The 18,091-nt window shown below is 33.9% G+C and overlaps 1 protein-coding gene across 1 annotated transcript in view; it reads left to right on the top strand.

Annotated features, from left to right (window-relative positions):
• LOC143237651 (neural-cadherin-like) overlaps window positions 1–18,091 on the top strand; it is a 436,819-nt gene that overhangs the window by 204,862 nt on the left and 213,866 nt on the right. Inside the window, exons 7-13 of the mRNA XM_076477141.1 lie at window positions 519–911; window positions 2,222–2,460; window positions 2,805–2,930; window positions 9,686–10,024; window positions 10,947–11,137; window positions 14,717–14,909; window positions 16,866–17,048. Coding sequence (XP_076333256.1) covers window positions 519–911; window positions 2,222–2,460; window positions 2,805–2,930; window positions 9,686–10,024; window positions 10,947–11,137; window positions 14,717–14,909; window positions 16,866–17,048 — 1,664 coding nt within the window. The remainder of the gene's footprint in view (window positions 1–518; window positions 912–2,221; window positions 2,461–2,804; window positions 2,931–9,685; window positions 10,025–10,946; window positions 11,138–14,716; window positions 14,910–16,865; window positions 17,049–18,091) is intronic.

Genomic DNA, 18,091 nt, shown 5'->3' with positions numbered 1-18,091 from the left:
AAAAATAAATAATACACTATTGCTCTTCTCCATATTATTTTAGAAGCCATTATATTAATTTTGTTTGTAAAAATCCTTACTCTTGGCTACAAAAAACAACTATATTGCCACTCACCTTTGATGGAATCATTGCGTTAAGAGCATAAAACCATTAAATTAATGTTATATTAATACTGATATAATATTTACAAGATATGTTAAAATGTAAGAAATATAAGGCTATCACAATAAATAGAGATTTTTATTGTCTATTGAAAAGTTGAAAAACTTAATTATTTAGAAGTCTGATAATAGGGATGTAATTCCAAAATTCATCTGTGTACAATGAGAAAGGTAAATTTTAGGCCTAGAAATTAATTAAAAAGCCATAGCTAGTACTTTGGTATTTACTTTAATATTTAAGTTATTTGACCAGTATTTATGTAAGAGCTATAGCTGTAAATTAATTAAAAGTGAGTAATTTGACTCCTCCATTTTATGTTTCTGGATGTATTTTGAGATGTTCCATTTTCCTTTAGTATCTGCTTCAGATTTGGATGCCTATGAAAATGCTGAAATAATGTACACCATTCAAAGTGTAGACTTCACAATTGACAATAGAGGAATCATATATTCTAATAAGCGGTTAGATGCAGATGTAAACAATACCTATGAGCTTACGGTGGAGGCCACTGACCATGGGGATCCCCAGCTCACTGGAACTGCTACTGTGCGGATCTACACAGAAAACAAGAACGATGAGTTCCCCAAGTTCAGTCAAGATGTTTACACCCCAAATGTGGATGAAAATGCAGGACCTAACACCTTAGTGACCACAGTTGTGGCTAGTGATAAGGATGGGGATAATATCCACTTTGGCTTTGTTGGAGGTGGAACTGTGTCTGGCATGTTTCAGATTGAAGAACGTACAGGTAGTCTCTGTCATGGATATTTTTTTCTGATATAAATGTGCAGTGAATGCAAAACATTCTCTCCAGTATGAAGTTGTTAGTTATTAAATTAATCAAAATGATGAAAATTTCTTGATCTTAATGTATATTAAATATAAAACTTGATGAATAGTGTGGAGTTATTAGATATGTGTTAACAAAATCTCACAACTAGGACAGGACTTAGTTAAACCTCTTTAATACAATATCCATGGATTACAAAACCTTTTGGATGACATTTATTTATTACCTGTTTACTAATGAAAGTGTAGAACAAAATGAGAATTCAGTTTTGTTTTCTCTCTGTGGTGAGAAATTTAGTTAACTGTAAAACTGAAAAGTCATGTTAGCCATAAGCATTTTGCATTTAGAAATGTGATTGATTATTGTTAAAATCATATTGTAAAGTAACATTAATACTGTTGGAGAAGGAGAGCTTTTAGAATGATTTTTTCTCACCTGTTCAATTTTAACACACGCTTATAGACTAAATGTAATTGACTTGCAGGCATTTTCAAAAATAATTGCAAATGCATTACATGTTAATCCCATTTGTAATGTTAACTGGAGTATATAATTTTTACACACAGTTGAAAATTGTTTTCTAGTTCAACTCTTACAGTTTATTATATTACAATTATTCATCATGCATTCTATTATTGTTTTTGTTTTTTTTACTTCAGTTGGAGATTTTAATGAATTGTGATTACATTAGTGTTAGTAAGTGCTTTACAACTGTATTACTTTCCAGCAATAGAGAAAATTACATTTCTCCCAGAAGAGAAAATGTCAAACCTGAGTGAAAACAGAATAAAATCAAATATAATGACAGAAAGAAAGCACTTATTACTTTTGTTCTTTAAACCTGGTTTCCGCTAGTTTTTGACGACTCTTCGTTTTGTTCATTAATGATACCTTTGAGAATAAACATGGTTTAATCCTTGTATGTTCATAATGTTTTTATAGTTTCTAAATAATTTATGGTTTCTTTTGTCTCTGTTTCCTTACATGTTTGATATTTAACCTCTGAAAGTAAAATCCAATTTAAAAAAGGAATATTAAATATATGAAAATCATTATAGATTTGGTTTCTACAGATTGAACTTTTATGAGCTCCAACATGTTTTAAGCAAGTAATAAGTTTGGGAAAGAAAGCATCAATACTGTCTTTTAAATAACAGTGTCTCTCTGTTATAGCCATCCTAATATTCCTTTTTGTTTTGTTTTTTACATAAAAATGAATCTGCTTTTGTTGTTGTTTCAGTATCTTTAGTTTGATTGTTTCTTTTCAGGTGTAATACGTCTGATTAATGGGCACATCCAGTTAGACAAAGACAAGTATGAGTTAAATGTCACTGCCCAGGATGACGGGTCATGCTGCAAAGATGGCAGCTTAACACCACACACAAGTACAGCCTTAGTTGTTGTGTTTATTACTGATGTTAATGATAACAAACCAGAATTTGAGGAATGTGATAACTATTTACCAACTGTTGAGGAGGGAGCACCAAGTGGCACTATTATCATCACTGTAGGTGTCTCTTACCTCGTGGATTTAAGTGTGTTTTTAATTATGTTCACTGATTCTTTTCATGTGAATAAAGCAATGTTTTAACTGGAAAGAAACTCTCAATGAAGAAATCTGTAAGTTTGAAGACAAACTATAAAAGAGTTTTATAGTGATTAGTCAACTTGTTTTTGCACCATTACTTTAGACTAATACACAGTTTTTTTACCTAATTTCTGATTCTGCTTAAAACCTGATGTATCTAAGAATACAAGGTTTGATGTTCATTTGCATTGTATTATAAATCTCTTATAAAAACAAGACAAGTTGATCTTGCTGCTGTACTCTTCCTCTGGTCCTCTTTACAGGTTAAAGCTAATGATCAGGATAAAGGACATAATGGATTGGTTCACTATAGCATTGTGCAGCAACCTAATCAGAAAGGAACCAAATTCCTTGTTGATGAAATCTCTGGGGATGTGAAGACAAACAAGGTTAGAAAAAATATATGTTGTAGGTGTATGGTACAAAAACTACAACCGGCATGTCAAGGACGTACTCAAGAGATATAAGTACAAAAGTTTTGCATAAAATCTCAGAAGTGTAAAGACAAAAAGCCTTGGTACATTTCTCTTGTTTTTGTCACTGTAGAATGTGGTTGGTGAACATCCTTGCATTAATATACAAAAGATAAACTTCTTACAATAAAGGAACAACAAAACTGTATGTGAACAAATAATGTTCATGAACAATATTATTAGGTTGAGGAATAATTCATGAGCGTTTTTAAATAATTTCATTCAAGCATTACATGCAAGACTATACAATACTTCAATGCATGAACACATTACACCCAAACATTTATTATGATACTTTATTTCATGTAATACCTAGGTATATAGTATGCATTGTTTTAAACGAAATTGCAAGAAATTAAATGCGAAAAGCAGATGGTGTCGAAAATGCTCCATTTTGTCCACTTGACATTCCATTTAATGAGCTGAAAATGAAAGCAAAAATTAAAGACATATGAAAATCAAACACACCATCTATTAGAGCAAAAAAATATCTACCAAATGACATGAAATATTTTGCAAAAGCGTTTCATTTATGAATATATTTTTTTAACTTGAAAAAACACTCACGAATTATTCCTCAACCCAATAGAAAACAATGTGTTATTAAACTTAAATAACATGCCTTTGTGTTTGAAACACTATTTTGATTTTGTTGAAGGAAAATATCATGAAATTCCAAGACTTACAAATTACTTCTTTAACAAGCAACCAGATGACAACTAGTTCTGTTGTTTCAAACTTAAAACTAAGGTATCACATTAAATGCCATAATAACCTGTACTTCAATCTAAATGTTGCAGTCTAGAAATTTCCAAAATATAGTACTGAATTGTAAACATTTGAATGCATAATTAAATTTTGGGTGGATTCTCAAAAAGTGTCAGTTATCCATTAACAAATGAAATTTAGAATTTCACATTTTTAAGTACTTTTTTCAATATCAAAATCCACTAGTTGGGCTTTTTTACTCATTGATGTACAAACACACACTGAGAAAAAGTGCAACTAGTGAAGTATGCACATGCAGTACTGGGCAGGAAATTCAAAGATACGTGAGTATCCCAATTGTCACACTATGAGGGAAAATGTTTGCAACATTGTGGGCAAATCGACTTGTCACACCAAATGGCTATAAATGTCTAATCAGATAAATCTAATTATAGCAACCAAAGGATTAAGAGATATTCAACAATTATATTGTGAAGTCTTCACTGGCCATATGCAGCATTTAAGTTTTATATTGCAGTTTAGTTTGAAAAGTTCAAAATTTTTAAAAAACACTTCTAATATGGTACTTACCTTCCTCTCACAAGATTAACTGTTTATGTACAGTGCTGCCATCAGTGTGCAAATGCGTTCTTTATATATGCCAAAAGTCTTCTTCCCACCCAACGTGTTTCACTCATACAAATCATTGCACATCACTTCTTAACCAATAGGAGCATGACATTTTCACGTGGCACGATTGACTTCCTGTACACTCCTTTACTGAACCTTCACTTCATTTTTGGCTGCTTTTGAGTTCAGGCATTTTTATTTGTGCTTTGTGATTTCTTTTGTGACATATTTTGACTTTCATTTAAAGTGATCTTGAACTTTGGTTGTATGTTACCTTTAACCTATCAAGTTCATATTAGTTGCTTTTCTACACTAGTTTTCTTTGTGCAGTTTCGTAAAATAGGAATTCCAGAGTCAATGTTATGACTTCGTAGATCGTGCTGATGACATATCTTCTGTCTCAAGCCTTGGGTGCAAGCAACCTGATAGTGGATCTTTCTAAATTTATCCATTGGGATATTCAATACTACTTGGGCCACTCTTTGCACCTTGAAGATTCTGTTGCTCCTTTTCAATCAGCTAACATTCTTCAAAGGAGTGACAATTTTGATCTTTTATTTTTCTTCTTTCAAAGTATAGTGTTCTTTTTTGGGGGGTTTCAGCCTGAAGATTTCAGAAGGCCTTTTTTGGCATTAATGGATTTTGTATCCAAGGTTTGTGATGCTTTGTTTTCTATTTCTTATTCCTTTCTTGTCCTTCTTTGTTACATGAGCATTCTTCTCATTCCTTATTGGTTTTCCTCCCTCTTCTGATAATCGGGTTCATGCTGTTTACCTTCTTTTCCAGTTAGCTCAAGGGACCAGTATGCTATGCCTTCCGTGAGCCTCAGATCAGCACACCCTAGCTTATCATCAGGTGGAATATATATTTTTGGATCATCAGTTGTTGGGTTTCTTTTTTACATGTTTGGAGGTTGTCTTCCAAATCTAATGTTACCTGTACCCATGCTCAATATTCTCAGCTTCTTGTTACTTTTCTCACTATCCTTCAATATCTGTCTTTCATCCATCTCTTCTTGGAGGCTCTCCACAGAAACCTCTAGTGATTTTCTGATAATAACCTTCACCTTCATTATTTTTGACTCTTTATTCTTGGGAGCTTATAGATATGAGCTATATTTTGGTTCAAGTTGATTGGCCCTCCACTTATCTCAGAGTCTTACATCTTGCTCCTATTATCTAACATTATGTCTTTGATATAGTCCTTGGTAATATCGAGCCATGAGTAGCACCTGCCTAACAACAGTCCATTCCATTTGTTTCAACTTGAGCCTTCCATGGCTCATTTTCCTCTCTCCTGTTCTTCATTCTTTTCCCATTCCTCCAAATCTGGGTACTTATTCTCATTAAGGCTATTGCTGATGTATCATTCATCATCTCTGGTATCATTGTGACTACCCAGTGGGAGCTTCACTGTTGGGTTTCTTCCTTTTGTTGAGTTCCAGTAGGGTGACAAAGGTTTTATCAGAGGGACTTCTTCTTACTGTTATTTCCCTACCTCATTTCGTTTCTTCCTCTTCTGAATTTTATGACTCACTAGTGTCTGTAAAAGATGGTTTAGGAATTGCTTTTGTAACAGGCTATTACCAGCCATTAGAAGGTGTTTACTCCCATCTTTTTGTGATCCCAAGAAAACTGGAGATTGATGACTAGCCATCAGTTTGTTGTGCTTCAGCCACTTCATTTTGCTCCTGAAGTTCTCTGTGGAGTCCTTTTGCACCCTAAGATGTGTGTTTTCTCCAGGATTGTGGATGAAATAGATGGATGCCTCGAATGTCTATCTATACATCCTGATATACAGTTAATTCAAATGTTATCTTTGGTTTGTTCATCTCGGGATGGTATACCAATTTAGGGCTCTCCCCTTTGGATTTTCCTTGGCTCCATACGTGCTTTGTTGGTAAGTTTGAGCCTTTGCTTTTCATATTCATACTCTGGGATTGTGATTTACTTATTACATGGACAGCTGGCTACTTCTAGTCCATTAAGAGCAGGAATCAATCAATTACATTCCACCACCTTTCTGTGGTTGCCTGAGTGGACTTGATGATTAAATTGGTTAAGGCAATCCTTTGATCCATGCAGTATTTGGTACAGTTGGAGGTGTTCTTCAACACTAACATCAAGCAAGCTCTTCCTTCTCCTTTATGCCTTAGTTCTGTGGATAATTTAGTTTGCCATGCTTTCTCAGCTTTCAGGAATGTAGTTTTCTATGACTGCATTAGTTTTCTTCTGCCACCATTTACCTTCTTCCTTCCCTGAGAGTTGATCTGCTGTGATGACTTAACACAGTTCATATATTGGTGGGTATGCCACTTCCTCCCACATGTCTAGATGCCTGTCTTTTCACAGAAGCTTCCCATCAGAGATAGAAGGTTTGGGTTGGTCACCACAAACCTTTGTGAGTTGGTGGTTTGTCTATCATTATCTCATTTTTGTTTCTCTCACTGTCTGATGATGGTTTATTTCAACAACAACTATTGTTGTAATTTATATCAACCATGGGGCACCCAGTCCAGAGATCTTTGTTGCTGGACCATGAATTTTCTATACTTGGTCCAGGCACATCACCTTTGTCTTCTGGAATGTCATGTGCCGAGTGTTTTCATTTTTTAAGTGGATTGTCTTTCATGTACAAACCCAATCTTTCCCATTAAATGGTCATTAGATTCACTCATTTTCAGAGACCTTTGTCTCCTTTGGGGTCTCCCTCATTTGGATGCATTTGTTACAGGCTTCAATAGCAGGTTGCCTCTCTTTTTGTCACTTGTCTAACATCTTTAAGCTCTTTACTCTATCTTCAGTCTGTTTACTTCTTTGGGTGATTTCTCTGGTATGCTCCATTCTTTGTCAGGTCGTACTGACTGCATCCTGTTGCCCAGCACAGCCCTGTTTTTTGAGGCTCCAATGTCTACTACTTTCACTTCCTGTCCCTGTTATGTTGTTTCCCAGCTTCAATCATTGAGTTGCCTCCCTGTTAGCTGTTTTCATTTGTCCATCTTCCATGAAAGTTTATCAACACAAGTGGAAGGTCTTCTGCCACCAAGCCTTTGATGAATCAAGTGACAAAATTACTCTCCTAACTCTTCAACTGTGGATCTTTGGTCTTTTCAATTTCTGGTTATTGAGCAGCCCTTTCCAATACCATGTATTTCTCCAGATACTATAGTGTTTTCAGTTTACCTGTTCTCACTATGCTCATGTGTTCCTTCTGGATTAAGAGGTCTCCCAGGTGACCAGTTCTTCTGGAGTGGGATATTAATGTGGTTCTCCATGCCCTGAATTTATTTCCATTTGAACAACTTTATTCTTGCTTCTAGTGTGATTTGTGCCTTAAGACCTATTTCCTTTTCCTTTTGGCCTGTAGATCTCACCAATATGGTTTATTTGCCATTTCTTTTTCACATACTCTTTATTATTCTATGTGTCTTTTATTTTATTCTGATAATTCCTTGCTTCCTAAGACTGTGGTGGCTTGAAATGGTTGTTTCTCCTATTTTCTTGCGATCTACCCCCCATCTTCACTCTTGTTTGGACCTTGATAGATTGTAGTGTCCCATCAGGATCCCGTAGTTTTAAATTGCATGTACATCTGCCCTTCAGAGTATGTCATCCTTTCACTCACTGGCAGTTCTACTCCATTCATGAACTTTCCCTTTCTACCTTTTACCTATTGTATTCATTTGACCTACCTCTCTCTGCCTACTTCCTCTTGTACCATGTTACATGTATCTGCTCATCAGCTTTGTCACCTCATATTTTCCCTTGGTTCCTGTTGAAGGAGATTCTCCAAGTTGATATGTTGAGCACTCACATTATGTCCCATTCTTCCATGCTTTCATCCACATCAGGATTTCATCCTCTATCAGTGGCCATACTACAGATGATGGTGTAACTTTAACTGGTAAGTTTTGTTCCTTTTCATCTTTTTCAGAGGTTTTTGTTTATTCCCTCTCTTTCACACAAGTGGTGCTCTGTGGCCTCCTGATACTATTTATTCAGTCAGAGGAGTTTATCCATTTGCTACCTGTTGATATAACCTCCTGATACTTTATATGTGATCAGCTTAAGATTGACATGGCCTCCTCTTACACATTCCTTACCTCCAAGGATATAGGTTCCAAAGTATTGAGGTATTGTATTTGAGTGAACCAACTGACATAAGTCCTCTCACAAGTTAAATCCATCCTTTTGATGCCAGATGGCCAGTCTCAGATTGCTGTAGGGTGTTGATCCTTGTGTTGACCAAGATATTGGTGCAGATCTTAGTCCCCAATTTATTGGTTGTAGGTGGTTTCATTTTCATCCTGTCCTCCTGTGTATGCTGGTACTCCATAGAGGAGATTTTGAATGTACTTGATTTGCCAAGTATGGTCTGACATGCCCTGAACACTCTACACTTTGTGATATCAAACCCATGAGCTTTTATGAATTTCTATACCTGGCTCAAAAGTTGTGCAGTTCCCCAACTCTGATCTCCAGATCTGCTTTTCTCATGGTTAAGAGTATCGTTCAGACTCTTCCAGGAGTGCTTCTGTTGTTCTCTTACACTGGTCTTTCCTCCTTCTCAACATGGGATTCTAGCTAATCTTGTGAAAGGGAGCAAGAACTGTATCAGAAGTTATAATTCTGCTATACTAAAAATGTATTTCAGATAGGTACTTGCCTCCCCTCACTTCTGTGCTCACATCTTTTACTACACTTCAAAGTGAATGTTCAGTAGAGAAGGTTGTGTGTCACATGAGCATGGCATTTTCCTATTAGTTGAGAAGTGTCACATGATGATATGCATGAGAGACATATTGAAACGTCCTAATTCCAACAGGGGGGAGCAGAAGGCTTGTGACATACATAAAGAAAAACCTTGCCTGTAAAGGGCAGCATTGAATGAAAATAGCTAATCTTGTGATAGAGGTAAGAACCTATTGGAAGTACATTTTCAGTATAGGAAAATTATAACTTTGGGTACTAATAACAAACTACTGACTAAAATTAATATATTATTGTATCAAAGGTGACACTGTTCTCCAAAACTTTCTCAGCACATGTCCGCTCAGAAAATTCTGCATTATGGTTGATGCTCCCTCCACCCAATGAATATAGAGTATGCTAACAATATTTACAAGTATTTTATGTATTTCCTACAGTCCCTTGATGCTTTCACACAGGTCTCAGTTTGGAAGCACCTACTCTAGTGTGCCAAATTTCTTCTGTTTAGGTTAAGCATCACTCCGGTGTTAAGTATATCTCTCATTCTTTAACTTCTGTGAGTCTTAATTTATATACCAGGCTTAAAGAGAAGTTTGAAGAACATGTAAATATAACTGATTACAGGTGTTTGACAGAGAAGGAGAAGATGGTCGGTTTGTAAGTGTCACAGTCAAAGCTACTGACAGAGGAAACCCTCCCTTAGAAGGAGCTTGTTCCTTTAAGGTTGAGATAACAGATATCAACGACAACCCACCTCTTTTTGACCGACAGGAGTATAAAGAGCACGTAAAGCAAGACACACCCGTTGGAACAAACATCCTACGTGTATCGGCTTCAGATGAAGATGCTGACGATAATGGAGCTGTAATGTACAACTTGTCTGCTCCATACGATCCATCTGATGTCACCTACTTTAAAGTCAACCCTGATTCTGGCTGGGTTATTCTTCAGAAACCATTGGATGTGTGTGTTATTTTTTTAATTGTTTCTATCAGCACAACTTGTGAATAATGTAGATAAAACAAGAATATGATTAGTAATATAAGTAACCAAATTACAATTCATAAAATAAATAAGTGAAATATATTTGAGAGCTCTCTTGCTTAGGTAAAGACTTGTTATAATGTGAACAGATTGTTAAAGATTTTTTGGTAATTGGAGTATGATTTGAACGTTTTTCATCTGTTCGTACAAAAATAAATAACTAATTTATTTCAATGTTTTAATTTTTTTGATTAAAATCTCTCCAGATCTTCTTTTTTTGTAAGTGTAATCTGTGATAGACTTTTATTTTTTTATATTTATTCAGTAATTAGTTGTTCCTTTATGTTGCTAAATGTGAATTACAGATTGAAAACAAGCTTTTCCATTAAAATATCTATTGGTAAACATTGAAAATACAAATGCTTACATATATTTCTATTTTAAGTGTTGCATGATTGAATTTAAGACAAGATAAAAAAACATATTGTAATAACAATGTGTATGCATTTAATGATTCTAATGTTTATCTACAAAACGTAATTTGACAGTCACTGAACAATTAGAAGAATACTGATGATGCCAATCTGTTTGATTGGGTTTTAATTTGTTGAAATGTTTTCTTAGTTTAATTTGCTTGTAGTGGAAGTCTTATCTTGCTGATTTAATTTTTATTGCTTTCTAGTTCTGCACATGTTTATTTCTATTAATAAAAACTTAATAATAGTAAATATGATGAGGGAAACAAAGTGTAAACTATAATATAAGGAGTTACCCAGATTTGGCAGGAACACAATTTCACATGTATTACTACCTTTATTAATTTTGTTTGTTGAGTTTCATAAAATTCAGTATAGACATTAATAGTTTATGGATATTAACAAGTTATTTTTATGGCACTTAGCGACAACAGTTCCATCTGCGAGCTGTTGCTTTAGATAAAGGGAAGCCACAACATCGAACCACAGTAGAACTAATAATAGAAGTAGTAGACAGAGACAGTAACCCTCCAGTGTGGGACCAACCCATCTATGGACCCATAATGATCAAAGAGAACCTTGGACGGGGAGAAGTGGTCACAAGCATCAAAGCCAGGTAAACTATGGATATTTTGTAGTAATTGCTTATAACCTTCTTTTAAATATACAGTAACTCGGGAGATCAGTAACATAGATTACTAAATGCTGTAATGATAATGTGATGTACAGTTGTAACGTTAAAGTTAAGTTAAAGAAATATGAGAAGTTACTAAACTTAAACCTTGCTTGTTGATTCACCAGTTCTTCTGAAGGGTAATTAAAATTAGTTATTGTAAAAATAAGTAATAATAATAATAGAAACATAATTGGTGTTAAAATAAACCAACTGTGCATTATTAATCCTTGCCCTAATTCTGATTTTTCAGTGAGTTACTTAAATATAATTGATGGAATTACACTTTACCACTGTAATCTAGTTTGCACCATAACAGTTGTTTGTTCAGTTTGATGATCTAAATAGAATCTGAACCACTATCTTGTGTCGCATTCCAGCTAGCCTGATGAGCTCTAGTACTGGCAGAAGGCCTCATCAGTACTGGATGTAGTAGAGTTTTACTTGGTTTTCAGTTATGAGGTTTTTGAATTGCATTTTAGTTTGTACAGTTTTACAGCTATAGAAATCTACTTACTTTCTTAGCTTTTTGTTGTAATATTTTTGTGTTAGGTCAGCTTGTAGGCTAGCATTACCCAAGGCAATGTTTAGCAAATTTGATACATGCATCTGTTCAGGTTTCAGGCCTCTCAGGTATCCAGTAATTCTTGTGAATTCTTATAAACTTTCCTATATTTTCTGTGTTTTTGCTCAGTATCTTTGTGATCAGTAAACCAAAATGTTTGTTGTGAATCACATTTTGTTGAGTAGGAATGCTGCATGTTATCGAATATATTTCTATATCACAAGTGATTTTGTTTAACTATACTACTATAAATCTACTTCCTTAATTTTACAGTTGTGTGTTTCAGTAAGTTTTACAGGTCCTGCAGTACCCTGAGGTCTTTGCAATCTATAAAATTTTGTGCAATGCCCATCTAGTGCCATACATTTTTTCGTGAGTTGAACAAATTCAAATATTTATTGCAAAAAAAAAAGGAAGCATACGTCAAATGTTACAGCTTCTGTATTAGAAGTTTTATCTGCAATAACAAGAAATGAGGGAATGGGTGTGGCATGAAGTATATGGTTGTAAGAAACACACAGCTTATATTTTATTATTTTATTTAGTATGCCATGTCCTAGTCGTACACATTTCCACCACTTTGTAATTAGATATGAATGATTAGTGGTATTTACTAACTGATTAACCAAATATAATTTACTAAGGGACCATCATTTAATTGTTTATATTTAATTAGTCAAGTAGCACAATGTTCCTCAAAAGACAGAAAGAGTCAGTTTGGCAGCAGAGGGAGTCAAACCAGGGATTCTTGAAATATTATCCTCTGAATCATCTAGCTAAACAAATTCAAATTTTAAAAAATGTAAACACCATCATTTATGGAACTGTTAAAAGATATCTTTGAAGTAAGACAATTAACATTATAGAATAGCCAAGTCAGTCGCCTCATATTAATCTGATTGAAAGTTTATACGCTGAGTTAAACTAATTAATGAAAGATCACAAGCAAAACATGGAAGATGATCTTTTTGAAGTACTATAAGAAGGGTGGCAGTCAGTCACTTAGAAATATCTATACAAACTCACTGAAACCTTGCCACATTAACCTGTTCAGTGCCACAGACGAGATAACTCGTCCAAGCCAATCGGTAACACAGTGCAACGGACGAGTTAATTCGTTCTCAATGATACCTGACTTCAACGCTAGATGTCAGCACCATACATGCATTTGACTTACTTACAAATTGTTTCACTTTCAATCCAAAATGGCGTCACGAAAAAAGTTACAAATGAAGAAGCATTAGAGTTGTATTGTAGCAGCCAAAATACTTGGCAGTCAACAGGTTAATGTGAAGCAGTACTGAAATTCAAGAGCATGCAAACTAAATAGGTGCCATGTGAAACTGGTTTTTAATATTTGATTATTGCAGAGAAACATGTTTGATCACTTGTAGACTAACTGAAATAAGATCTAAGAAACTACAGCAGGTGCACAACAGTTTTTGAGAAAATGTAACTAAAATCACGAAAATTCAGGTATTTATGAAAGCCAGTGTTAAAAGTAGGACTTGATATCATATTTTAATAGAGGTCATCAAGTGTGTTATAAAACATATGGTTTTAAATATTTTTTGTCAACTCCTGTAAATTTGTAAGTTTGTCAACTATTGTAAGAATTATAATACACTACAAGTCATTAGGTCTAATCTTGTTTATGTGTCATGTAATGGTGGTTCAATAATTGTTATTGTGGTCTTACAAAACTGGATGTAGGGTACTAAGATCATGTGATTTATATTCATAATTTTTGTCAATGTATGTAAACACTATGTGTCAATTTATGATTATCATATAACTCATATTGCACAAGTTATCTTTTACACACATATAGTTTATTTGTTTATTAAGAATTAATGTCAGTAAAGTTTTTGTTTTTTAAGGGTGTCATGCAAGATAAGGAGTAATATGAAAAGTGATCTGATATAAGCTAAGTAGATATGATGTACAAAAGACTAACCACTGGTGGCAGGAATGTAAGGTATAATTTGTATTTCTCAAAGTATTAATGACAGCGTGCAGCATTTATGGTTTAAAATAGTCCTTCTCGTTGCCCTAAAAATACCTCTAATCGTTTTCTTCCTGTATTTGGGTTAGAAGTGTGCCTGTGTTTGTTCTACATACTTTTGAAACCTTGTTGAGAGGCCTGATGTTTTCTTTTGTAACCATGAGTTTAGTATGCTTATGTGATGTCTATCAAGTTAGTTGAAGTAGTTTGAAGAAGTACCACAAAGATGCATAACCTTATACCTTATAAATCAGAAGTGACTGGTAGCTATGACCTCTTGGACATCAGCACAATCTTAATTGTTTTAATTTGTTTGAAAAGATCAGAATTTAAATTTTTTTTCTGGATTATACAGATCAGAGAAAAATCCTGATGAAGTGTGGATAATTAAATTTTTACTTGCACTGGGCACATTTAAAACGTTATAACATGTGCTCTGGTGATCTTTTAGATAAATGCAGCATTTCTGTTGTAGCTGTTGAGGCTTGCCTACTTGATTCAAATATTTTTATTCACATTTGATCTTGGTGTTCTTAACTCAGTGCTTCCTTTTGATGTTAATACCTACTTAACTATTGAAATAATATTTATCCATACGTGCACTTGTATACACATACACACGCACACAGTTTGTATATTCTGGTGTAACGTTTTTCTCTTATTTAAAAATGTGCAGGCAGTTTATGTTGTAATGCCATGATACATTTCAAACATCATTCACCTGACTATATTTCACTTAGTTTTTCAAATATTTTTTCGTATTTTGAGGCTTTTCCCACAGAATTAACTACTACCTCTATCATATAGTATTGCTAGTCTAGTTGTGCCAGAACCAAACTAAGTCAGAAGATGAAATATTACAGCTCACCCTTCCACTCCTCCTTTAGTTCCTTACTGAAATATCACATTTGACATGTTGGATATTGTTTTTTGTTTTGTTTTTTCTCGTCAGATCAGGGATTCCAAATGATCCAGCTGTTTTTTACACACTGATGAAAGGAAGTAATGAGCAAACTAACAGCAAAGATACATTCTACCTGGCACCTCGACCAGAAAGTAATGGGGATATGTGGGCTGACATCATGGTTAACTATCCTTTAGACTACGAGAAGCTTCAACAGTACAACCTGACTGTCCGAGTTGAAGTGGGTGATCCTCTTTATCTCACCAAAACATCTATTGAAAAAATATTCTGCCTTTTCTCTTTAGTGATTTTACAAGCCAAAACATGAAAAAAGACAGACCCTAGATTACACTACATAACACAAATTGTGTTTGGATAGTATGTGTTATTTCTTAATTGCTTATGTTGTAAAAGTACAGAAAATGGCCATTATTTCCTTCAAACTTTGCATTTGTTACTTGGATAATGAAATTTAGAAATTAACCTATTTTCTATGCAAAAACAGGCAAATTTGCACATTTTCATTTACATAAGGTCTGAATAAAACAACATATGAATCAATATTTACATGTATTTATACTGAAGTTATACAAAAATGTTTAAAAGTGAGTAGTTTTTCGAGGTTTGCAGCTGTAATGTAAATCACTTTCACATATCAGCCCCCAAATATAATTTCCCATCATGTTTTCATTATATGCTCCCAGGTCACAAAAGCAAAGTTTGAAAAGAATAGGTCTTTTCCATTTACTTTAGATATAAGCAGTTAGAAAATAACACTTTCTGCCCAGAAACAAGAAAAAGTAAAAATTTTACTACATAGTGTAATTTGTAGTTTTTTATGTATTAAAACACTTTTAAAAGTGTAATTCATGAAAATACATTATGTAAAAAAGAACTTGTATCTAAATTTTTAAAGCTCATAAATGTAAACATAATTCTAATTTTCATTATCTTACTGATAACTATCTATATCTCAGGCTTCCTTATAGGCAATGTCTGTTACTCTTAACTTTTAAAAATTCTTATTGCCTTTTTGTATTTTTTTTAAAGATTAATTTTCATTAGAGGATACCTTTTAAACCTTTCTGTGTTAGTAAATGGTTTAGTTTAAATTTCCTAAAATAATTTATATAAGAGGGGGAGAGAGAGAGAGAGAGGGGTACAAAGAATATAAGTGGAATTTATAGTGGGGTATAAAAAAGCTGTGACATTAGTGGTCATGGAATAAAATTTATAGATCTTTATTATAATGTTACTTTCATTTGTCTTTATTAGAGTTTTGGAACTGAAAAGTTTTTTGCTATAATACATTACTACACCAGCCAAATCTGTCTCTTCCTTCTTGTTTTTTACTGTACATCTATACACTTTGCTTTCAATGTATTCAAAATTCTAGTACCTAAAGAATTAATGTATGTCTTTCAGATATTTAAGTGTTAAGTAAGTCTCCGGTTGTGGATAGGAACCAGTATTTGGTATTATTTGTGCATAAATATTACACACATATGCTTGGTGTCTGAAAATTATGTTAAATTTATTTGTAGGGTTGTGCTGTAGATTGGAAGGCCAGGGTTTACATCAGAGTGCTGTTGAACATGCTTCACACTTTCAGCTGTAAGTGTGTTATAATGATAGTAGTCAATGCCATTGTCTGTTTCAAATAGGACAAAGCTCTTATGGGGACAGATGTTCTGCCTTCCCTCTGATTTGTAGCTCAACATTAGTGATAGCTGTATTTGAGTGCTAAGGATCTCTACCTTGAATGTTTAATTCATGGGCATGTAATTTGCTGCCTAAGTTGAAAGGATCTGTACTGGTTTTGTCTGTTCAAAAGTTGTCTATCAGTTAGTGTGGTCTAACTCATGTTGGAAAAGCTTTGCAATGTTGAGCTCGGGCCTAATGAACACATGATTGTATATTTTTCATACATGTGAATTCTGGCAATCATATAGTAATAAGAAGTTTTAAAAAGTTGGAAGGTTGAGGCTGTACTGAAATTTATCATGGTGTTCTAATGCTAACTCTTTGCTATTTCCATGCAAGGTTACATTATGCACCATTGTTATGTCTACTGTATCTGAGGTAACCTGATGAGCCCTGGTACTGGGTGAAAGGCCTTTTAGGTACTGATTATAGTATATGTGGCATGATTTATGTAATATTGGATTTTTCTTTAACTCATAATAATATATTTCAGAACAATGGTGTGAACGTGTTAGCAGCAGAATGTACCATTTATATTGTGTTGGAAGATGTGAATGATGAAATTCCACTATTTATTGAAACTGAGCAAGAAACAGTTCTAGAAGGCATGCCACCAATGACAAAAGTGACTACTGTGACAGCTGTTGATAAGGATGGAACTTATCCAAATAATAAGGTAGTGATGTGTTTATGTGTCTGTTACCTTAGTTTTCCAGTAATTCAACTACATGGCATCTGTCTAGTCAATGATTTATTTATTTTAAAAAACTTGCTTATTTACACTCGACAACTGTTATTGTAAGTGCTGGCCTCTGTTGATTGATTTGAAAATGATTTTTGTAATCATCATCAGACAGATATTGTATATGTTTTTATAATATTTTAATAGTTAATTATAAGCCATAGGAGGTTTTCTTAAGTTTTCTTTCCTTCCATAAAACTCCTACATTATTTAGTTTTTTCAAAAAATATGTTATCCAAGTTAGCACACATTTATTTCTGAGTAAAAACAATTTCTACTGGAGTACATATATAAAAATCAAATAAGTCTTCACAATTCAAAGAATTTTGGGATGCATTTGAACCTGATTTTATATACTCATAATCTAATACTTGAGTAATATTTTATTAAAATTATCAGCTGTCATAGATTTAAATTTAAAATTCATTCATGGTAGTAGAGCTTGCATTTCTACAAAATTTTGCAGAAACAAAATAGTATTAAAAATCTTGTACTTAGTTCTGTGCCTAAACCAAGTTCTCAAGAAGGACTTTTTCTTTGTTTGTTTGTTTTGAATTTTGCACAAATCTACATGAGGGCTATCTGCGCTATCCATCCCTAATTTAGTGGTGTAAGACTAGAAGAAAGGCAACTAGTTATTGCCACCCACCACCAACTCTTGGGTTACTCTTTTATCAATGAATAGTGGGATTGACCATAACTTTATAATGCCCCATGGCTGAATGGACAAGCATGTTGGGTGATATGTGGATTCGAACCCATGACCCTCAGATTACAAGTCGATTGCCTTAACCACCTGGCCATAAAGACTTGTTCTTTCTTTGTTATTACTGTGTGTTGCTAGTTGGGAGAGACATCTTTGTACTTAGTTACTATAAGTATTAAGGGCTATAATGCTTAAAAAGATTTTCAAAATTTTAAGTGAATATTTCTAACTAAGAAGGCTATTTATTGTAAACTGTTAGCTAAGCAAATGG

This window comes from Tachypleus tridentatus, chromosome 13, assembly GCF_004210375.1.
Source record: "Tachypleus tridentatus isolate NWPU-2018 chromosome 13, ASM421037v1, whole genome shotgun sequence".
NCBI lineage: Eukaryota > Metazoa > Arthropoda > Merostomata > Xiphosura > Limulidae > Tachypleus > Tachypleus tridentatus.
Note: the sequence above shows the minus strand (reverse complement) of the source record. Positions and strands in the feature narration are given on the sequence as shown.